We start from the raw sequence: 25,847 nt of genomic DNA on the forward strand, positions 1-25,847 counted from the left end.
GTACCCTTGGACCATAAGGAATTGAAGTGTTCGATATAGTCCAGGTAGCTTATATTGCAATAATAAACGGCGTGTTCAATATTTTTGCATAACGAATAAATAAAACAAACATACAAGAATGTAATACTAATCAAACTATTGCCAAACCGATCACAAATCACGTGAATCAATTAGAATAAATCATTCATTAATAGTAACTAATTATAATTGCGTATAACGAATGCACATCGGCGCTTACATCATTATGTAACTTTACGTGTTTTACACTACATTGTATAATAGTTTCAAGGTTGTTCGTATAGAATAACATGCAAAAACGTGCGTGGGCGCACCATAGCCAGTTAAAGTAAGCGTAGGTAGCAAAACACCTTGTTTATGATAAAAATAGTTTTTTTTTCGCGAAACTAATCTATAAGCATAATAAAATAATAACAAATGTAGAGCTACTTTAAAATGATTTGTGGATTCGATTGAAACTATAAACATGTAAGTTTTTAGATAGTTGAGACGAAAATGGTTTGGTTAGGTTTTAAGACGTAATATTAAGTAATCTGTGACATAATAGCCCTCGTATGTAATCAATTTCTTTTAACAAAAACATGAGCCGAAAGCGTACCTAACTTAGTACGTTTATCCCAAAGAATTTAGACCATCTGCTCGCTTGTCCTTACACTGTTATACACGAAGCATCCTTTGTTATCCTATTGTCATTCACCACGCAACTGACAAAGCTCCGGCTTACTTCTCAGAACCCTTTAAATTAGAAAAACCCCATAACATTCTGAGAATAGAACACGGGACCCCGTGATTATCATAAGTACACTGGGTCCTACACCGTATAGTGAATGTTGAACAGATACAATTTTATTTCTTACACAACGCCTTGAATGAAAGGAAAGAATGAAAGTAGAGTCTCAAGCGTCTTGCTGACTCGTTCCTGTAGGATCTGTTTAAAGTACTCCTTGCTACAGAAACACATAAATCATAGCAAATGACAAGTCTCAAAGGTTCATTAACAACAACATTGATAGTTCTTGAAAGAGTTCTAGAAGGGTTGAGAACTAAATAGAACATAAAGTATTAGATTTAACGCCTTATCCCACTCTTGTCCTTGGAGAACTAGGGCCTTCCCTCTGCAATGGGACAGGACATAAAACTTGTTCAGAAAACATCCAATAAATATTGTCATTAATAAATAATTACGTAGCCTTCTAAGAATTACATAAATATTATTATATAAAATCTAGTACCTAGTAATTACATCTATAGTAAAACTGAGCATAGTTACGTTATCCTTAATTTAATTATACACATCTCATAGTGTTTTCTCAAGGCAATTTACTTAGTATTAAGTAATAATAGGCGTGAAGTAATAGACTTAAGTCTAGGCACTATCAACTACTATAGTATTTGCTTATTTTATTTACGTTTCACGTACTTCTAGAAACTTTTTCCGGTGATGAAAAAAATAGTGAGATATTTCAAAATCTTTACATACTCAGGGCTTTAAACTCCATGAGAAAAATCTGATTTCAAAACTATAGCTGAAAAAAGACCTATTTACGTACAAAAACCCCAATCAAATCAATTTAACACAATATACTTAGTTACTTTGCCCTGGTTATCTTTAATCGTTTTTTTTTAGATTACTCCTCAAACACAAACGCACACTTTATAATAGTAAAGATAAATGTAAATCGGAGACATGTGATGCGTCGAAGGTCTAAAGATACAACACCTTGAAGGCTTAAGGTTAAGTCAATAGTAATGGCTAAAATTACAGCTCCCGACGTAAGTGATATGTGTGAAACATTACTCATCAACTGCTAATCAAAATTGAATAAGATAATAGCGTCTGCGGTTTGCGTGGAGTGTGTTCGACTGTTGTACATGAGGTCTAGGGCTCGGTTCCTAGGTAGAGCAAAGTGATGTTAGATTTTTTCATTTGTTTAGGAATGTTCTATAAACTAAAATTATAAATCGTAAAACAGATGTTTTTTGTACACCTCTGTCTACACCTTCGTATAAAACAGGCGTGATAATAAGAATATTCGTATTTAAAGGTAAACAGAATTCAAAAAGGTATGCATGTTATAAAACTGTTTTATATCGATTAGTGAATAGAACTTAAATCTAAGTACTATTTAAGTAAATGCGAAACTATCTATTGTGTTTTCAGGGCTAAAGTACTAGATCGATTTAGATAGAATAAGATTATGTTGCACTTTACATCCTTTCACTATTCTTTTAAATCTTGCGTCGCAATACATTTTTTACTACCCCTAACTGTGTTACTTTTATTATAGAGAAATCTGAGATGTAAAGATATTTTTTTACCACAACGCCGACACGACAGTCCATAATTTATCGACGTATAGCAATTATTATGCATCCAATTATAAGCTAATGAAATCGTAACTTATATTCACCACTATATTATTTTTATAGCTCTGTGTCTAGAGGGTAAAAACGGGCCTTTATTACTACATATATTCAGTCACCAGGCAGGTAATATGTCATGGTCCGTGATAGCTAAGGAAAAAAAAAATCATTTGTGTATTTACAAAAAAGAACTGAATTAAATAAATATTTTAATCAACAGTCGTGATTACTTGCTGCTATTTTAGTTAATGGAACTCTTCGTGCACAGATCCATTTTTCAATAGTTTTACATTATATACAGAATGAAAAAAGGTAAATTATGTAAGTATGCAAGTAAATTATTTAAATACATACATTACTGTTGTTTACAAAGAAACCAGTTCATTATACTTGAACGTTTAAATACGTATCGTTACGTGTGGCGAACCGGAAAGACGATAAAAACCAATTATAGAGACTTTATTCACGTGACCAGCGGGTAGAGAATTCACGTTTATAACCGACAAAATAACATGAATAATATTAATTTTAGGGCTTAGTTTACAATTTATATTTAAGAGTCCGATAAATCTGTCTGCTAAATAAAGTGACAGAAAATCTATGAAATCTACTGTAATTTTATGTTTTACAATAATATAGTTTAGTTTAGTTAAAATACATTTATAATTGTAAATATTCTTCAGGATAATATTCTATCGAATAAGCTATGTGATAGATATTTAGAAGTGGTTAATACCGGGCCTCTTTCTTATTTTTCGAAGCATTTGAAATCTTCACAAGTTCCGTACTGTAATTTCCGTTACGTAAAAACTATATGGCAAAAGTCCCATTTACATGGGACTAATAAAACAAACAGCGAACAAAGGGTGTGTCTCATACATCTACACCATAGAGTAACCCCCGATTTCTGAGGTACATTTAGCGGTAGTTTATCTATTCAATAGCGTTAAAACTCATGAGATAAAAAAGCTATTGAATAGATAAACTACCGCTTAATATACTCAGAAACCGGGGGTAAGCATTGTAGTGGTTTATAAACTGCTTCTCTGTTCAACGCCTAATTTAAAATTATAATTCAATGTCTCGCTGATCTCGCTCCAATATGAGCTGAAGATATGATTTACCTAACTAATATGATCAATATGAAGATTTATTTCACATATAAAAAAAAATAAGTTTATCGCTGAATGCTCGATTAACTTTTACTTTAAGTTGACGCTTTGGCTTGGCTATTGTATGTTCCATATTTAAAAGTAATATTGTATTGACTGGAGACTGCTTTAATTCTTCAATTATAATAATATTTTCTTGAACTATAACTCTTCATCAGTCCCGAACAATGAAAACAATTTAAAAAATATTTGAATGCTAAACAGACATAATCATTCCGCGGAAAAAGCTACTTATTGATACAAATCTATTATGTTGTTTGTACATTAAACACCTGTGCATTCGTTTGTAGGGGGACGAGTCAATCCATTGAGACTGCAATTACCCGGAAACAAGTACATCCCGGGAGTTAATCAACACTTGTCGGCCATGAATGACGTTTTTCAGACGAAACTGTCGTTCAAGGGGATTTTACAAATAACTAGAGGCAGGGCCCGACTTCACCCGAGCATAGTTATAGCACGTTCCCATCTCCCGTGAGAATTTGGATCCCGTCGATCCCAAATTAACTTTGTCCTGACAATTACAAACACGTTAATAAGAATTATCCAACGCGGTGGTTGTGTTGCGTAAAGTAATGCGCGTACATACATTGAATGATTCATTTTTATTTATATTCATTATGACTAAATAATTATGTGCATACTTAATAAGAATACAACGCTGTTTGGGTCTACCCATGGTTCCCATAGGACTGCCGTTTAAAAGACTACTGAAAGCTACTTGCTGAGCATCCTTTACTTTATCCAAATTTATAAGTATTTCGTCCTTTCACGTCAATCACAGATAGATAATAAACTGGATTATTACTGAAAATATATTTAACCCTAAGAAATCTTTTTACAGGGATGAAGTCGCGGTCAAATATTAGTACCAAAATATTTAATGACAGGATAATGCGTTTTAGTGATTATAGCCAAGATTATTACATATTTTACCCCCTTATGTAGCTAAGTATAACCCTGTTAAAACTAGTTTCACAAACAAATAACTGGTTTTCTATTCATTAGTATTACAAAATATTGACGCAGTTTACAACTTGACATTTTACTGCACTCTCGTGATTATATTTACATACAGCCCACGCTATTACAAAATATTACCTAATAAGGACTCTACGCGCGACGCGACCGTTTGATTCATAAGATTTTATGTCTATTTCGTAGAATTACGGCCAGCTAGATCACAGTCAAGGTATGCGTGAATCATTGGATGCTGAAGCAAAATTTTCCTACAGTACTGCGCACTAATCAAATTAAAACGTTTAGATGTATACCAAATCGGTGCTAATGAATAGATTCACAGTTTTTTTCCAACGTTGCATGATAAAAACATTCATTCGCCTCATTATCTCTTGCACTAAGAAAGTAATTGGCTCGAATTCTTTACTTTTTGCGCCATCTAAAAAACTACTGAATTCATTTTCATTGCCAGCATAAAAACCTGTTGAACTACAACAAAAACTAATCCTAATCTCGGATAATGAGCTCAAATTATCAACTGTCATATTATAACCATGTCCTTAGGTGCGAAACAAAAATAACGAAGCAATTGTATTGTTACATGCAAGATGAATACTTTTAATAAGGCTACGCTGTGGGTGGACATGTACTGATTTATATACCATCTCATTATACATAATTCTGTATCTTTATATATTTTTTATAATAGACATTAGCGACTGACATATTAATTTGTTTACGTCAACCATGAAGTACGTACTCGTTGTTTTTCAAAGTACTATTAACCAATTAAACCACAATACACAATAGAATATAAAAATGCAATCTCGATACTCATTTTTTCGCAACCGTACAAATCGAAGGTGCGGCGATTCGATTGAAAAAATGTAATTATCAATTATAAATAGAAAAATACCGTACAATATGCAATTTGACTAACGAATATATCCAATAATAGTTTTACGCAACATAATTATTTGCTGCATGATATAAATAATTAAGTATTTGTGTTTAAGTGTGTCAAAAGCATGTTAAGATCGAGTCGGCCGTCAGCGGCGCGCGGTTACCGGTGACCTTTCCATTCCCTGCCTGATGTTTTCGACAGATGGGCGTGAATTTCGGGGCTAACTTGTTTGTTTGATAGATTGGATTCGGACAGATGTGTGCGAACGTATCTCATGAATTAATCAGAGCGGTTGACGAGAGAATCAATCAATAAACTGCCAGAAAGCCATTAAACCCGATGTTGTTTATAGATCGGCTTTATTTATTTACATCTCAAACCTCAAGCGAATAAATGAAATAGTTCTAGAACAAAGAAGTAATGACCATAACTGATTAACGATATTACGTAAACGCGACATGTAACAAACGCAACGCCACTAATAACTTCGTAAAAACCGTGATCAGTCCCTCATTGATTAGTAACAATGGATAATTGTGGTGTTTAAGTAAAGATACATACGTAAATGACATTACAACTAGATGGTAAGTCCTTGATGAGGAAAATTCTGGTCGCAAGACGGACCTTTTCGTTTAAAGAGGAAGAAAGATGAACTGCAGACACAAATAGCTAGCAAAATAAGGATAATATGGCTTAGGGTTTCACAAGGAATATGCTTGTTATGTATACAAAAAAGACTTACATGATTTATCGAGCACGGAGTTACGAGGAGTGGCGAAGAGTAGCAGTGCGGTAGTGCGCAGATCGTCCACAGAATGAACTGTATTAGCATATGTAAACACCAGAACACGTCGTTTTGTATGGTCACGTGGGACACACTACCGAATGATTCATACAACATGTTTATGTACTTGTACGACTGTAATATTCCTGAAGGTTAGCCAGATATGTGTAAGTGGATTGTTACTCATTTTTTGTTGGAAGGTTAAGGACTTACGGAATGGTGACTGACCAACAAAATCATTGATTGATAACATTACGCCTATTATTCTTCGTCCGGCATTATGCATTAATACATGTCGTTGCCTGTAGGATCTTCAAAAAACTGTTTTCTTTTTACAAAATAAGTTGTCTTTAACATTTATTTGGTCATTTTAAGCCGGTACACATAATTCAAGGTCACGATTGTCCAATCTATTCAAAGATCAAATTTAATAAAATCCCAAAATATGTCTCGATGCATATTTTAAGATTTCATTAATTTTCCATATTAATCACAGATTGACTCATAAAAATCATATTTGCAAAAACCAATATGCAAATAAACAGGAAGGAACTCTTTCAAATGTTTGTTCTAAGAAACGAAACACCTACTCAAAGTGATTTTCACCAAAAGTGATCTAATAGAATATCTGTAACTAATTAATATACGTCACATTTCCTTAATTTGTTAGAATGAAGTGACGTTTTACAAGGTTATTGCATTCACGTGTTTGCTGTATAGTCTTAACGGCAGTGTGTCACAATGTTCTTGAATCGTCATCGACACAGCCACATCCCACACTTCTCATATCCAATGCTCAGATATTTTTGTCATCGACAAAAAAAATATTAATAATACTAATCGGATATTATATAGTTTTATTGACCTGCCAGCGATTTGAGAAGATTTGTTGGTCTATGAAAGATAAATATTATCTATTGATGCCGTCTATGTGTGAATGTGTTTTGCGTGTGTTTGGAAAACTTTGAATGAATAATTTGTACGAATTCATTTATTAATCACGCGTTTTAATTTAATGTAAAAATAGAAATCTACAAATTAATGAATTATTCATTTCAAAACCAGCACGTTGCTATTTTTATTAGCTTAACTACATTTTTTTACATAATACTACTACGGGGATTATTATTGCAATGAACGATATCAAATAACTTTGAATGTCGATCATTTCAACCGCTGTTTTTATCAAAATTAATTCTTCTTTGACAAACATGTCCTTTTATCATTGAGAGAGCAATACGCCTTCGATGTAAAAAATACTGCTATTAGGCTGACAGTAGTAACAAATAGGTACTACTTCTTTATGTTTATTTACTTTTTCCTGAGATTATCATTTTAAGATAATCAATAACATAACTCCAACATAGCTTGGAAGAAAAGGCTAAGCTTATGATATATCATTTTAAGATAGAAACTAGAACCGTCGTGGAAGAAAGATGGCAACCAAAATTATTATAATACTACATAAGTATGTTTGGAAACTAATAGTATTGATTTAAATGCGCTTCTATGATAATATAAATGATTATCACTGTATCCGGCTTTACAGACAACGGTGAAGGAAAACATCGTGATGAAACGTTCTTAAAGGAATACAAACCTTTTACTAATTCCTAGACCGCGACTGACTCACAGGCCAATACCAGGAGAAGTCCATCAGCCCACAATGAAACAGTAATAGGTACTTATGATAACCAGATAATTGATAAATCAAACTTATTGATAAACATGTAAATATAAACATAAATGTGAACGAATAAAGAAAACCCAGGCTTTAGACGTAATAGAATAAAAAGTTAATTGTATTTATGTTTCAAATTCTACTAGACGTCACTAGTGATAGACGTATCACGTCCTTGTCCTATCTTCATCTGATTCTCCAATTTTTTTTTCTCAATCACCCCATTTTATCCTTCTTCGTCGCTGTAACAATCTTGCGTTTCATCTCACATAAATAGATAATTTTAGATCGAATAATAAATTAAAATTGTAATTAGAGTATCCGGGAAATCTTTGACACGTGTCATTAAATAATTTACATAATTCACGGGTATATGTATAATTATTGATCACGCAGAACCACGGTAATGCATTACACTGATGGAACATGACCATTATAAACGTTAACATATTCATAAGAACACCTATAATAAATATATTAGAGACATCACGGTCAAGGCGGCGCGTAAGGTTGAATGAACAAAGGGAATATTACTTTATAGATGTTTGCCAAAATTAAACATCGCTATCTTGAATCGGTAATCATACTAGTTGGTTATTTTAAACCTCGATAAAATTATAGCTTTATAATTTCTTGACAAACAAGCTTTGTTGCAAAGTCCCCAAATCCGCACTTGGCCTGCGTGGTGTACTCAAAGCCTAATCGCTTTCCCGTTCGGGAGACCCAAACCTACCAAAGGGACGACGGAAATTGTCCGAATAACTGTAGCCCTATATTGTCTAAGAAGGTACTATACTTACATATATTTTTAATACCAACAAGACACACAAAAAATAAATACTCAATATTTTTTTAATCCTACGCTGATCTTCATCTTGTTCTCCGCAGGATAATCACGTATCGCGAAAACTTATTTGAGAAGAACTATTTGTATAAAATTTTGATAAATTTTGAAATATTTTTCCATCGTGTAGACGCACTACAACGTCCATAGTTGCGAGGATACTGAACCTTTCAACCTGTCTTAAGTTATTTCTGCAAATCCTGGAGGCGTGGGCTCCAATGTGACGGAAATTGGTATAGACATAAAGGGAACAAGTGGGCTCGAATAGACTATCAATTTATAGAATTTTAGTGTAGAATTTTATTTAGCAGGTAAATACTTATTGATGTTTGAATTTTTGAACTACAAATAAATGTCTCATTTTGTGAACGGTTTAAAAAATCATGAATGCTAAATCAATCTCTGATTTTAAAATAGTCCATATTCTTGCTTCTTTAGCCCACATAATATCATTAAAAGTATGAGGCATACATCAATATGTACAAAATATGAGGCATAAATCAATAAGACAGACATATTTTTCTAAATAGTCGGTAAAATTTACAATCATAATCGGATTACATAAGGCATTACTGTCAACTACATAATAAGGTCAGCAGAAGACGCTTCCTACAAGTGTGAAGTTCGTTGACCTTGCAGTTATTTCACGCCTACCTGCGATCCTTGAGAAAGGTTTCTTGTTACTATGATCTAATAACATTTTGTTGTATAAAAAAATGTGTATGAACTGCCTGTGGCGTGGTTAGTAGTGTATTTGTTTCAATCTATTATGTTTCTAGTTTGATTCCTGGTCAGGCATAGTGCCATTGATCGTTTCTCATTTATATTTGAATATCTCTAAATAGTAGCGCGGAGTTCCGTAACTTGCCCGGTAAATCTCCAGGCCTGATATTATTAATGTATGCGAGTATTAAGTTTTCAAAGACGACGTCGAAGTGCTAAATCTAGTAGAAATATTAGGAAGGCTAATCCTATACCACTTTTGCTGGATAACAGGGAAAAGCTAAAGAGTTTTTGTAAAGAATGTACGTAGATTATCATGTAAATTACTTAATGCTTGAAATTTAATCACGCCCGCCGGTTTGCGGTGCTTTCCCGTGGTGTTACTGGTGTTCAGTGAACTTAGGGGAAGTACTTAGCAATTTTTCCCCAATTGCATACCTAAAGTGCATCGATAATGTAGAATTGTGATTTTAAATATAATACTGACGATTTATTAGGCATTATTGAACTTCAACAGCGTTGTAACTTGTAAACATTTGATCAATTTCGTTCTAGGAACAAAACTAAAATCTGTGACAAGAGCCTGCAAAACAGGAAGATATTGCTTTTAGTTCGTTAGCGTCTTAGTTCTTAATGAGCTATTTGCTTCGTTATACTGGTTAGTATAGGACCAAACCAATTAATCTAAACCAGGATCAAGAAATGCATTTCAAATTCAATATGACAGTACGTTTCTTAAACGTGCCGGGTTTGTTTCGAATCAAAACAAACCGTTTTAGAACTATGTTATTACCTTGAATTCAGTTCAGTACTAATACTACCTACCAAATTCTATTTCTGTTCTTAAAAGGTTAAGCTAACACTTCTGTTTTCTTAACAAATTCATCAGATATCAAATATTTTCATTCAATGAACGTTTATACGTCCAAGCCTCCTTCATCTCAGATCGACCCTGGCTTAAACCGCAGTTTTACAATGCTACCGAGTTCTACACCGCAAAATAAAGTGGCTTAATATATTACCTTATAATAAATGAGACGACACGTGGATATACAAATGGCCATTTTTTCTTATTGTTGTATAACAATTCATAACTGGGTGCTAAAAGATATAAATGAAATACTAAATTTTTGCCAATATTCGTTCTTTTATGTGGGCAAATTTGCTTGAACTTTGAACTTGATTTTTAAAACCTCTTGCTTTGTTTAATGTCATTGCTTTCTCTTTTCTCTGATTATACCCATAAACCTTCAGTCAGTTTATCTTAATGAATACTTATACAGTTGAGTCAATTTGATTAAACTTCAAAAGAACTTTGAACGTATTATATTACCTGTTCCAAATTCTTTTGCGGTAGTATTCTGCGGCTTAGACTCTGTCTAACTTATAAAAACTTAACACTAAACTTAATTCTCTCAATCCGTGTGCCCCAATCCTAATCATAGTAAATGTTAATACAACTATATAATTGAAATAACACTACCTCTACCTACCAGATTTGAGTTGAAACAGTTTTTGTGGTTCCGTGTGGGAGGGATTCGATACCAATTTTAACGACATCGTGTCACTGACTCGCAAAAAAACCGCCGTCCTCGCACGCCGGTCGTCTTTAAGTATTTTTTGTTCGTTACCAACAATTGTTTTATGGATCACGTGTAGTTTAACTGATTAATATGGTCTCCGTATAAGGTCCGGACTCATCTGAGGACCTCAAGAACAAAGGAGCCAAAAAGCGCATTACAATGTCAAATGGAATAATTAAGAGAGACATTAAGATGTTCCAAAAAAGTTGACCGCACGTATAAGAGACTTCCAATGTGATTGACTCGAACATCGCACAAATACAAACTGAAAGCTTTTTTGGACACGTCATGCGGTTTTTAAGGCACGAACTAAAGGAGCTGATTATTATCTGGTGCCTAATAGGTGAAAGATAAGCCAAAGCAAAGCGCACAAAGTTAAATGAGTGCTTCCGATGGAAAGCAAAGAGGCCAATGGAGAAGAAATACTAAATAAAAAATAAATAAATACTATATTAAATTGTAAATTTCCCTTTATCCATTCGGAAATGAATTCTTACGACAAGGTACATTCTAGATTTCGTAAGGGAATACAATTTCATGTGTGCATTCTTTCATGTGTGTCATTGGTAAACTGTAAAAGTATTTATAATGTGTGTGTTTTGTAATTTAGATTACCGACGAAACGTATGATAGTAAGATAATTTAAGAATATTTAAATGAATTTCGCGCCTAACTAGATTTTTTTTAAATAAACTTCGTGACATAATATATTATCGGAATGTCAAGAATACCGTAAAGTAAAATATAAAAATAATTTTCCACTATATTAAAGACCATATCACTTACAAAATATAATTGGCAATCGCCATAATACGATTACGTTGGAACATAAAACTTCGTTAACCGTTACACCATAAGTGTTACCGTCATCGAAACGACATCGAACGGAAATCCCGGGAGTGAAAGAAAAAAGGTGGAATAAAACCGAGGTATGGTGTGATGCAGGAGGTTGTGATTCGTTGGAACGAACCAATTAGCCTGACTCAGCCGCTCAGGGTTTTACAGTGACCTCTGATTGGGACGCTGCGGTCAGCAATCATCTCAAAAAGTTTCCCTATATCCTTCTCCGAAATATAACGGTAGCTTCGACAATCGGTCTTAGATTTCTTGATTTTACTGCATTTAAGTTGAATTTAAAGACGGAAATACCAAATCGACTATAACTCATAACCTACTTGTAACTTTTGGAATATCACGTGCTGCCGAAACCTTCGTATTATTATGCTACACACATTACACGGTTATTCAAAACAAATACATAAAAACAGTCGCGTGACTAAAGAAAATGATTGGCATGTATACAGGGGCTGAAATAAAAAATAACAAGTCATTTGCATGATTATGTTAAATGCACTGATAAGCAAGCCGCCATTCCTGTCGCCACCATAACTGTCTCGCGAAGGGCAACGTACAAGGTAATACACGAACTAATTACTACACGTGAAAGCCTTTTTATGTGAGCATTCAACGCATACAAAATACAATATTCGTATGCAGGATTGCGGAAGCGAGATGGCTGTAGATTGGAAAAGTGAAATGAATGGTTATCCCGCATGATCATGCAGCTTCCCTATCGCTCGCTCTCATCCTTTCACTGCTTATCAATGTGTGTGTTGTGTGACTTGGACTCTCCCAGATCACATACAAGTGCAGTTGCACACATGCGCATTGCTTCCCCCGATTCCCTTGTAACGCACACAGGCACACCTCTAAAACTTTTCTTTTAGCAATGTTAAGCCAGTAAAGTACGACAAATCGTTTCTTATGCTTCTTTTTTGTTTCAATTCTAGTGGTATATATTATATACTAGACTAATATTTACAAGAATTTTCTTATAAATTTTACTTTAAGAGATATCGAAGCCTTTAAAAGTGCCGCCGATTCGCATCCGGCGTATGTAGTTGTGTGTTCAACGCGTTTTACAAGCTACGCGTATTCACACAAGTAAAAACTGACCCACTGCACTTTGACACGTGACCTCTTTATACTTTATGCTCTCCTGGTATAGGCGAGAATGATAGTTTCTCGTAAACTCGAATTATTTCCCGACAACACGTCCAGACTATCCGGGGGCAGATACTGCAATGGCGATTGCCGCGTTCTCGCTGTTTCCCGCTCCGACTTTCCGAGATCTCGCGCGAGATTGTCAATCCCACCAATTCCGAGGGGTTGATTGAGCTGGCCTGCGTGATTTTTTATGTTATTTATTTTTAAGCTGTAAAAATATTTATTCGTTATAATTTACTATTTTATGTAGTATTTATAACGTCAAAATTGCTGCGTATTTTAACACAATATTGTCGGTATTAAAAATAGGTCAATTGTTTTTATATTAAGTAAGCATTAAGTAACTAAGATTTTTTATAACCATAACATATGAGGGCCATTATCAAAGTTAATTTGATAAAATAATGTAATAAAATTTGGTTGAGCACTTGAAATTACTTTTCTAAATGGTGTTTTTGTTCACTATTATTTCGATAGGTGTCGCTTTTCAGTCTCGGAGCTACAGGGAACTGTTTTCGTCTGCCAATGTTTAGTTCCAAGTACCAGGCGCACATACAACACAGGAGTAAGCGCTAGACAACCACGTGAATGATCCCGACCGACCACCTGTTGGATTCTCGTTTCGGGATCCAAATACCAAGCACACAGAACTGTATTGGAGTTAACGTTGGTGGTTCTCAAATATGAAAGTGTCGAATCAAGCAAGGGAGCACCCGTGCTTGAATCGACACTTTCGGAACCCCGGCTACCAGGCCAACAGAAACGCATAGAGTTTCGCGTTCTATTATTCCTGTTACGAAATTCGAGCCAAAACGTGCCACCCCACAACCACCTGTCTGATTTTTCTAGTTACGGGATACAAATACCAGGCTTACAGAATCATATTGGAGTTTTGTAGGAACGTGAAATCCGAGCCACAGCCTCGGCCTGATTTTTCTAGTTTTGGGTTACAATTACCAGGCTTATAGAAAATAGAAGAATTAGCTTTTATTCACAACATTTATAAACAATCAATGATGAGTCAGTGCGATATGCATGTTGCACCCGTAGCATTTCTTTACCGTTCAATTATTTAATTAATAAAACAAAAATGTACCTATTATTAGTTGAATTTGCTTGCCTGTCTGTAACTCTTATAATAAAAACAGCATATACATAATATGTTATATTATTTTGTTTTCACTTTATCTACCAAGTTAGTTTACCGCATGGTAGTCATGGTACCTATAGGAATCTATCTAATATCTTCTTAATCATTATTTTGTGTACAGTAATATTACGCCGGACTTAACGCATCAAAGCATTTTTCCAATAAAATTAACCGTTGTGTCAAATAAACTACTTTGTAAAAAGTAAATACATACATAACATCACGCCTTTCTCCCATAGGGGTAAGCAGAAAACAATGTACACCACTTGGTACGATCCTTACAAACTTCCCTTGCCTTATTCACACCGCTCTTTATCGCCGATACTTTTATGCGCATGTCTTGACATTAAATTTGTTGTCATAGGTGTGTTAGAAATATTACAATTATACACTCAGCGGCAGAAAAAGTGGCCCAAAGCAAAACTACGATAAAACTTTTTAGAATATCAATATATGGTTATTATTTTGGCTATAACTATTAGTTAAACAGTTTATACACAAGTTTAGTTACAATTTACACTAAATAGTCGTAATTTTTAATCAAAAATGGGAAAAATTAAAAAATACAGCTTTTGTCGAAATCGCTTACTGAAAGTTTTTGCAAAAACCTAATTCAGCACCAAAGAAAAAATCTAGTTTATACCGCGTGTTACCTCCTCTAGCATTTATGGTGACCTGCATGCATTCTGGCATGCTTTGGAGGATGTTTTAATTACTTCTTGAAGAACTTTATCCCACACTCTGACTAGAGCGGTTCTTCGCTCACCAAGTGATTCTGGTGGGTTAGGCAGTGCACATACATTGTTTTTTAGCATGTGCCAGACATGTTCTATCGGGTTGATGTCTGGACTGTGAGCAGGCTAAGCCAGTTTTTGAATCCCGATATCAGCAAGGTGCGATTCCACAACGCGGGCGCTATGAGCGCGCGCATTAAACTGCATTAGAGTTAATCCTCCCGACCAATGAAATCCATAAGTGGTACAACATGGTCTTGGAAGATTTCTTCAATGTACCCGGCTGCTGTTAGGCGCTGATCTACGATGACAAGCTCCGTACGTGCCTCCAAACATACACCTCTCCATACCATAACAGACCTACCTTTGTAACTGACCGTCTGACGTGTTGTGTTGGGAAAAAACCGTCCTTAATGGCGTCTTTACACTCTCTCACGACCATTTGGTGCTCTTAATGCTACTCAGCACTCATCGGTTAACAAGAACTTGCTCCATTGGTCGATAGCCAATTCACATGTTTACGAGCAAATCGTAATCGCGCAACTCGATGGTGTCTCTCGAGTTCTAGTACTCGGGTTGGTCTTCCTGCCTGTAAATTACGTTCTTTTATCTTTCGCCTCATGTTCCGTTCACTAAGAATGACTCCGCGTGCCGCTTGAAGCCTCTAGTGAATCTCAAACGCTGTCAGAAAGCGGTTTCTCAGCACCTCGAGGTTAACAAATCGGTCATCTCTTGCGGATGTACATCGTGTTCGTCCAATTCCTAGTCGCCGCGTGTAGAGACCAGTCTCACGATACCTCCTAATCGCAGACCTTAAAGTGGTACGCGATACATTGAAAAATGCAGCCACCTCTCAATGGTAATGGCCCTGATCGGACAACAAGACCACCTAAGCCACTTGTTCAGCAGAAAGTGGCATCTTCAAATCTTTTCTAAAATCTAAATAGACCAATAATCAATATAAATTACAAAGAAAATCGTTTCCGTGCAGCAATATTTCAAAATACAGAATTCAACTGACCTCTCGAATCAACACTGAATTCAGTTCTAACACACATTGTTAGAAAAAGTCATCCGTCACTTAAATTAATCTGAAATTCAACACTTCATAACACTAAACAGATCACTTCGCAACTACTTACAACAATATATCTTTCATATATTACTTAATTTGTTTACAAATTCACGATAAGCGCTTGGGCCACTTTTTCTGCCGCTGAGTGTATTATCAATAAATTACATCATGAGTCATTACCTAGTCTAATAAATATACTATTTAGCTAGGAAGATCCAAGATGCAAGTCGGCCCTACAGCGCTCCGCTCGCGCCTCTAACCGAACTTAGTTTACAAAACTATTCTATATGCATAGATAGAAAGATATAGATACGATACGATATAAATACACTACGTATATGCACAACGTAAAACCACCTGTTGAGTTACGGCGTTTAGGTTTCACTGTACCAGGCTAACAGAACGATGTAGGAGTCGGCGTTAACTCATAGAAATTATAGATGTCATAAAGTGGCAACATTGTCATAACATAAAAAAAATACTGGTCGCATACTAAATATTTGTTTATAACAGACAAAATCAATACAATATTTAATTTATGTTTCATAAATACTTGCATCGACATTCGACAGTAAATAAAAATATTGGTTACTGGCAATTGAGCCAATATTTTCGCGCATGCGTCGTACTGACAGTGCATTCCATGTACCGGTGCATATGCAACTACAGTATAAAATCCGCACAAGGATATTATCAATACAAACAAATTATTCCTATTTTTGACCATCGAATATGTTTTGCCTCGAACGAATGTTAATAATGGAAAACGAAATGAAACGCAACTAAGGCTTGTGAGTATTATTATAAACCAGTTGTCATATGCCGTGGAAACATAAACAAACTTTGGTTCAGTGTTGTGTAAATAATATGTTCATAAATCTTTCTGGATTACAGATGAAGCATGGTGGTCTTGTACGAGGAGCGGAACACCCCAGCATCGATGACCAGTGACCGGCCGAACTGCTACCAGATAGCGGCCTAGTCAGCGTTAACACAAGCCGGTGTTAAGTCAATCTTCTTCCATCACCCTCAGTGCCGAAGCCCTCATGACAATCTCTTTCATAATATGAACCAATTTAAAGTGCCGTCAATCTGTGTCAATTGTGCTCCATTGTTATAGACCATTTGGCCGGTGTCGTGAACTTATAGTTTATAACCTCTCCTCTTGTTCTCGGAAGATATGTGACAATATGAGTTGAGTTCACTTTTAATATAAAATCTTTGTCATAAACTGCTGTGCGTAATTAAAATACAAATGAAACTTGTATATTTGAATTAAATGGAAATCCTTTGATTGTTTCGAATGCTTATTCTTTCCCTCTAACCTTTAAATAAATAGGTAGGTAATAAAATATTTAGAATTAAAAACTTCAGAAGTCTTACTACACAAAGAGATAAATATAAGCAAATGTTAAATGCTATAGCTGTATAGTTATTTGTATTGTTGCCATGGTAAAAAGTTTTAAATTTTTTGTAATAAAGCAAAACAATCAAATTATGATCTACCCCTCAAACGAATTTATTACTCATATACAATCATACTAAGTTAAAGTAGATTATTGTATTCTTGTTCAAGTTATTACTTGCTGGAAAGCTGATGCAATAAAATAATAATTAGATTTGAGATTGCCAATAGGAACATGGACACATATTTTGTGTATAGACTATGTTTTTGCGAAGAGCTTGGACCATCATCACCTCAGCTGATTATTTACTTACGAGTGTGAGTTGTAAAGTGAGTGCAAATTTTGAGCATTTTATTTATTATGAGGCTGATGGTTTTATTGCAAAGATTCATCTGTCGGGAGTCCTAATTATTAACATAGGGCTTTATCCAATTTCAACCAATTTTACTAATTTATCCAATTTGTAATGTAACTGAAATAAAATCAAGGCATTTTTAAGTATAGAAAATGAAAAAGAGAGGCATAATTCATAAGCTTTGCGATTTAGACGAACAAAACACGGCATGCGTTAGGTATTTGAAATGAACCGCGCAATTTCTCTAAGGTAGTTTAACTACGGCAATAGTCCAGTAGATGTCACCGTCTCTGAATATTAGAAGACCACCACCCCGATAGTATTGATCAGTTTCTGATTCTATGCTACCAGGCGTTCAGAATGATATAGGAATGTGCATCAGTCGCGACAAGACGAATGGCAACATTGGCGAAAATCTTTTATCAAAAATATTTTTGCTACCAGTTTCATTCTTTACCGAATAAGCCTAATAATATCTAACATTTGCTATTAAGATGCAATTTACGCAATCTCGCAAATAATAGTTAGAATAATGGCAATTCAGCTAATGAAATGTGACACACGCGTCATTGCATTCCATGTCTCGATGCATGTAGATCTGCAGCATACAGCCTAAACAAGAAGTACCGATACTAACCCATTTTCTAATGAAAATCCTTTGTTATCATCTCGCAATCAGATATATTCTATCTCTGTCTCATGCAAACAAAATAAATTGAATCTCAATCACGTGTTTTATACGTCAAATGGTACTCCATTGGAACCTGAGTTGTAGCAAAAGGACGACCTGTTTTAAGCGTATATGAATGACAAAATAAGTAAGTAACTAAAAATTAATTCCACGTCTTGTCTCATAGATTGTACAGTGGTTTCGACAAACGCGTCTATCAAGGCGGTATATTGTTATTTCCAATTTTATTCACGGAAGTCTTCAAACTATTTTATACGCGTCTGCCTTTACTTTAGATGAGAATATGCGTGATGTTATAAGAACAACAACACAATACGTGTTTTTCTCTTTCGAGGCACCTCAATAATAATCGATTAAAGAAAGAAGTTAACAAATACTTTTTCCGTTCGTTTCTCAAGAATATAATAAGTAAATTTCTTTAACGTAAATTGGTGATAGATAGTTAAGATAATGTTTGTAAAGCCAGAACTTTTTACAACCACGGTCCCACGTGGTCACATTGTTTGTTTACTTGACATGTACTTTGCCAGCTATGTATATCAACCACCTGTTGATCAGCGGCGGCGTAGAAGGTGCGAAGTACCAGGCTCACAGAACAGTATAGAAGATGGCGTAACAATGGCAACACCGTAAATTACACAATAGATATTATGCCCATAAAAAGATAATAATTCATTTTTTACTATTTACTTTATGGATAAATAAATTGCTGTAATAATAATAGGTAAACAACAAAAAAACAAGGTTTCCTTGTTTACTCATCGTATCGCAATTTTCACTTTATGTATGGCAACTAAATGCCAATGAAATTTGACGCATGCGTCGAACTGGGGTTGCATTCCGTACACCGTTGCAAGTGCACCAATAGCATGCAATCTAGACAAGGATTACCGATACTTCATTGTTTTCTTATGGCAATCGGACTATGTCCTGTCCCACTCAAATGCAATAGATGTCGAAAATGTTATATTTGGTTATTGGCATAATAGAAACACGATAGAATGTCATGGCAGCGGCTGCGGACCGATGAAGTAAAAATACTTATGTTTTTTTATGTATTTACAGGTTTCCAACAATACTGATCGCGCCATCCATAGCTGCGGCTGGGCGTCAGAATAAACCATCTTCTGGCAGAACCGTCTACTAACCAAGACCTGCTATGATGCTGCCATCGCCACGAGAGCCTCCAACTCCACCACCTTCAACACTGGTGAAAATGTTGCTGGCGATGCTAAAGTGCCCTAGAATGATCTCTAAACATCAATTCATTTATTAATCAGGCTTCTATTCTACCAGAGATTTGCTCATAAATATAACCTCTAATTCAGGGAAACACTATCAGCTGTGCTAATTACACCATGAAATATCCCTGGTATGATTTATGGATGGATGGCAGCCGCGGAACTGCAAAGACTGGTGAAGCTGATACATGGCTGACTGCATGAGAACTGAAGACTACGGAGCCGGCTGCTAACTACGCTTCGTGCCAACGACGAAGACCGTTTACTCCCAAAACCCTCGACATCGGCAACAGGATGATGTGGACATAATACTAACTGGTTGAAGTGATTCAGTGTTCCGTTATGCCACGCTCATATTAATATTCCAATAAACTGTTTCATAAGCTGGCGTAATTTTTTATGCAAATGCAATTTGTGTTTTCAATAAATGTGTATCTTGTTCTCTCTTTATTTTTATTCCTTAACAATAAAATAGATGATGGATCGACAATTACTGAGGTATGAAAAATTTCTATAAAAAGTTCTTATTTAATTATATTATTTACAGTCAGTCTCATTAACCCACAATGTGAATAAGTCGAGAACTAAGTAGGAGTAGAACAGAGTTTAGGAAGTTTTGATGGAATATTGGACCAATTAGGTTAGCAAAGTTGACGTCATTTCAAAATGACATAGGTAATAGTTTTAGAAACCAATGAGACATAAGACGTAATATTGATTGATTTTTTATTTTATATTTTTTATGTATGTACATATCGGAGTAGTAAACAATTACGCTAATTCTCATTCGAAATTCAAAATATCGTTATGTTTCTACTGAAATGCATTGTCAAATTTATTTTGAGCTAGCAATGAAGACAGAATATTTTATTTATTAGATTAACCTTATGTATGGTCCAAAAAAATACATTAATAATCAGCATTGAGCCGGTTACTTGATAGGATGTAGTGTCGATAGGCTACATGGGACTAAAGGTAAAATTTCAAAGGTCTAAATCTAGACCAAAAGTTGTAAAATTAATTGATAGTCTTGGCCAATAGATGTCAGTCACTGCATGCCCCAGAGACCACACCCATGTGGTGGATTGATCCACTTTCGTATCGAAAGTACTAGGCGCACATAAGCTATAGGGAGTGCTAAGTGCAACGACCATGACAATAATAAACACTATCGATTATGAAACTAACCAAGGCTTAACAATAATATTGATGTGTAATTCATTTTTCATTGTCTATTTATAGAAAATAATGCCTATAGGTATTTATGTCATAAGCATTTATTGTTTTAGAGCCTAATTTTTGAAGACCACGCATCTGTCAGTGTAGCGTTTGTTTACAAAACAATAACCATAGCAACCAAATATACATTCAAGAGCTGACAGAAACGCGGGTCGAGAAAGCGCGGCTGCGTGAAGGTATCGAAATACTAGGCACACATGAATACGAAGGAGTCAACTTGATCGGCAATAGACATACATGGCAACATTGATGGCCTAAATTAAGTTAACTTTAAACATAACAATTGACAGATAGTAAAAAAACATAATAAACACGCTATTATTAAATTCAAGGAATGTATCTTTTCTAGAATTAAATTTCTAGTGTATGAAGATGAATTCGATGGTAAATAAAATTAAGTAGCAACTTTACTAATAAAATTTAACGCATGCGTGGTACAATTTTAACTGCATTCCACGTTGCGGTGCACGTGTTATTGGGGCATATTGTCTAAAGAAATGATATCGATCGTTACCTGTTCTCTTGTCTACCACCTTTACTATTTAAGGCTCTCTCTCGAACTAGTATGCAAAGGTTAGGTTCTAGGTTGATGAAAATATGTCGCAACCCCAAGGTACTGAGGAAAGGTCGGCGAAATTTAATTCCTTTTAAGAATCGATTGACTTTTAGGGCCAAAGTAAGCAACAGTTTTTACTATTACTATAAAAACCTCTAAGGAACAAATAGGTTACCATAACTTGGACAAAGTAGTAACAATATATTCGTAACTGAAATGAATCAAACTTTGCCATCAGAGGACATATTTTATGAGAATATGATTGAAGCACAATAAGAATATTAGAAATAGGTCTTTAACTTTGTCAGCACTTGCACCAGAGTGAAGAAGGCATTACAAATAGTATGTGTTCTCTACGTCTTTTCTACAACAAAACAGGTCTGATGCAGCATTTTGCAGTGAGGGGGAACAAAGCTGCCTGTTGGCTTCATTTTGCAGCAGCTGTAATACCTCTTACTTCCAGTCTCTTCAAAATCATCGGTAGGTTGATAATAAGCTCTCATTTCCCTATTGTTTTGCTGCGCGTACTGATTATTTAATGTTCTAATGAAATAGGATTCAATTTGTCATCAAGTCATTCCAGAACGAATTATTTTGACCGGGTCCAATACTTAACGTCGGGTGCACGAAGTTGCGCTTGTTTACAATAACTTAGAGTGATATAACTAGTTGTATATGAACTAAACTCGACCACCTGTTGAACATCGCGGCTGCGTGTAGGTACCGGAGTACCAGGCACATAGAAGTATAAAGGAGTTAACTGTAATACAAATTGACATGTATGGCAACATTGTCTAAAACATTTAAATAGAAAACATTACAAAAGTTACAAAAATATCCATCGACGATCTCAAATAACTAACAGTTGTTGATAGAAGATAAATTAATTGATATTTTTAACATAATATACAAATAACAACCCTGAGAAATGGCAAGTTTCAAGCAAATAATTTAAACTTTTAATTTTAACGCATGCGTCGTTCAGCTGAAAGTGCATTCCCTTCCCGGTGCATGTGTAACCGAAGCATACAATCTGACAATAAGTAATCGATCGTTAGCTCTCGTCTATTGGAAGTCCTTGTTTAACCCTAGACTGTGTTGATTTTCTATCTCAAGTTAAAGCTTAATTTATCAAAAAAATGGACACCCGCAAAACGGAACGCTTCGTAAGAATGTACTCCAGCAAAGAGCTTTTGTAACTAAAGTTGGACCACCAATTAACGAAAGAGTAATTGAAGCAACGACCGTAAAGTTATCAATAGAGTATTCCTAAATTCAATAAAACGAAACATATAAAGTAAACCTACTTTAAAGAGATCATAACCGAATGATAGCAACTGCAATCTCCAAGTGGGGTTATCTATGAGTACGAGTCACAAGCAACTTTTCATTTACTAGAACCATACTTACTACTTATAAAAATTCAAGGTGTATTGTATTAATTCAAGACACAAGTATAATTGAATGATGATATAAATGAATATTGAAAACCATGCATCTGTCATCGTAGCGTTTGTTTACTAAACAATGACATATAACAAGCAAATATACATTTGTATATCCAAGATCTGACAGAAACGCGGGTCGAGAAAGCGCGGCTGCGTGAAGGTATCGAAATACTAGGCACACATGAGTACCAAGGAGTCAACATGATTGGCAATAGACAAACATGGCAACATTGAAAATAATCTAAACTTGCTTAATATGGAAATATCCAAAAAAATCCGTTTTATAGACTAGCCATTGGGATATTAATTTAAAAAAAGTATTTTTCGAAAATCTATTTCTCTTTTGTGAATATGGTGCTAATTAAAATGGGATAGCAACTTTTCGAATCACATTAAACGCATGCGTAGTCGAATTTTAAATTGCATTCCATGTCCTAGTGTATGCAATTGAAGCGTTGTAAGCTGTAGTCATCGATCGGTAGCTGTTTTCTTGTCTATCGCCTTCAACTATGGACAAGGTTCTCCCTCAGGTCAATGCTTTGAGTGGATGCGAAATTAATCGTAACGCGACATGGTAGTAAAAAAATGCCGGCAACATTGAATTCGTTTTAAAAAAGACTCCCAAAATTAAAGGTAAACCACGACCAATAAAAACACCCTTGAAAGTTAAATCTCCAGAACATGGAAAAAGTAGTAATAGTAGATATGAAACTGGCATAAATACTTTTATGAATTAAACAATAAGATCAACTTTAAAATATACTAGAGCCAAATAAGTAACTAGGTCTTTAGGTCTGTGTTGTTTAAATCCCCTGAATTGCACCCAAGTATTGAAGGCGTACAAAAAATAAATGAATATAGGCGTCTAATTTGTAATGTGTTGTATTCTCAACGTTGTCCTTATATTGCACAGATCTGACCTAACAACAGTACTCTGCAGAAAATGATGGAAATAATGGCTTCGGTTTTCGCAGATCCCAAATTTCTTCTATTTCCAGCACCTACAACATCAGTCTCAGGATGATGAGCTTCTAGCTAGCGTTTTCTAATTACTTTAATATTTTTTACTGCTGTGCATATTTCATTACTTTATAACTAACGGTTCCAAAATACATAGGATTGGTAATAGTAGATTAGAAATCCTAAAATCATTTCAATCTTTATAAATCGTCCTTCGAAAACCCGGTGCATAGTAAGTTGCGTTTGTTTACAAACACAATATATAGCAATACATATATTATATCACAGCTCGAACCCCTGTTGAAAAGCGCGGCTGCGTGTAGGTACCCGAGTACCAGGCACACAGAATTAGGGAGTAGTCTATTTTATTCACAATTGACATTAAATGGCAACATTGCCCAAAAAAAATTATAGATAACATTTCAAAAGTTTCAAAAATATCCAAAAGCGTCTCAAATATATATAGTTGTTAGATATAAATAAACAAAGTAATATTTATAACACAGTAAACCAAACATAGGACCCCCGAACGATGGCAAGTTTTAAGCAAATTTAATGTAACGCATGCGTCGTTCACATCAAAATGCATTCCACGTCTGATGCATGAGTAATTTAAGCATTCAGCCTGTCCAAGAAGTTAACAATCGTTAGCTTTCCTCTATTAGAAGTCCTTGTTCCTCCATCGACTGTTATTGATGTTCTATCTCAAGTTAAAGCTTAATGTACCTATATAAAACAGAGATGAGATGCAATGTAAGAGGAATGTTTTACCGGCAAAATTAAACACTTCGTAACAGAGAACCCCAACAAAAACCTTTACAACTAACGTTGCATCACCGATTAACGATAGAATAGCTGATAATAGTTATTTAAAACACATCAAAGTTATATTATCTAGAGTATTCTTCTATAATATAAAAATGAATCGCAAAATGTGTTGGTAAGCGCATAACTCAACAACGCCTCGACCAATTTGGCCAAATCTTTTTTTAAAATGTTCGTTGAAGTTTAAGGATGGTTTTTACGGCGAGAAAAATTAGAATTATCGCTGGAAAAATCCTAAAAATAACCCTTTTCTTTTTCTCATACAAATGATTTGTAACTAAAACGTAGTCAATTTGAGCTTTATTGCTATGGTATAAAGTTCATATCAAAATTACATGCACTTACTGTTGTCTAAGCAATGTAGGTGTGTTCCTAAAGTCAAAGATCGTATCTATCAAAACAATGTGCGTGTGTTCGTTGGAGCACAGAATACATAGTTGGAGGAGTTTAAATGTCGCGTTCCGAAACTCGCGTTTCTTTTGTATTAGTTTCGGCTCTTAATATAACGAAGTCGCGCTAAGGCATAATTCTTCTGTAAGTGTGTATGTCACTAAACTTCTCTTAAACGACTGGACCGATTTTGATGAAATTTTTTGTGTGTGTTCAAGGGGATCTGAGAATGGTTTAGATTCACAATTTTGTCCGCTGAACAATGTTTTTTAAATTATTTTTTACAAATTAAAGACGTGTAGACAGGACAACGTCTGTCGGGTCCGCTAGTTATTTCTATAAAAGTAGAACCATTTTAAGGAGATCATAGCCGAATGAATGGCCAATTAAAAACAGCAGCAATGGCAGCGACTGCAATCGCCAAGTGGAGTTATCTATTAGCAACTTATATTTACTTGTACTGCCTATGAAAACTTTACATATTTTCCATTAATTCTATTTAATAGTATCTAATATGAAGAACTGTGCATCTGTCATCGTAGCGTTTGTTTACAAAACAATAACTTATAGGAACCAAGTATGCATTTGTATATCTAAGAACTGACAGAAACGCGGGCCGAGAAAGCGCGGCTGCGTGAAGGTATCGAAATACCAGGCACACATGAATACCAAGGAGTCAACTCGATTGGCAATAGACATACATGGCAACATTGAAAATAATTTAAACCTGCATAATA

General features: G+C 35.0%; 1 protein-coding gene and 1 long non-coding RNA gene across 4 annotated transcripts in view; one reads left to right on the forward strand and one right to left on the reverse strand.

Moving 5' to 3' along the window:
* The window catches only part of LOC142986480 (tyrosine-protein phosphatase non-receptor type 11-like), a 77,695-nt gene that overhangs the window by 23,033 nt on the left and 28,815 nt on the right, over positions 1-25,847 (reverse strand). Inside the window, exon 1 of one of the 3 annotated variants that reach the window (XM_076134997.1) lies at positions 6,161-6,256. The exons of the other annotated variants lie outside the window; for them this stretch is intronic. Coding sequence (XP_075991112.1) covers positions 6,161-6,250 — 90 coding nt within the window. The 5' untranslated portion in view covers positions 6,251-6,256. Of the gene's footprint in view, positions 1-6,160; positions 6,257-25,847 lie in introns of those variants that run through there. 3 annotated transcript variants of the gene reach the window in all.
* On the forward strand, positions 15,492-17,299 carry LOC142986642 (uncharacterized). Its single transcript, XR_012960412.1, has 2 exons — positions 15,492-16,790; positions 16,894-17,299. It is a non-coding gene; the product is annotated as an uncharacterized LOC142986642 (long non-coding RNA).

Source organism: Anticarsia gemmatalis, chromosome Z (genome assembly GCF_050436995.1).
Source record: "Anticarsia gemmatalis isolate Benzon Research Colony breed Stoneville strain chromosome Z, ilAntGemm2 primary, whole genome shotgun sequence".
Lineage (NCBI taxonomy): Eukaryota > Metazoa > Arthropoda > Insecta > Lepidoptera > Erebidae > Anticarsia > Anticarsia gemmatalis.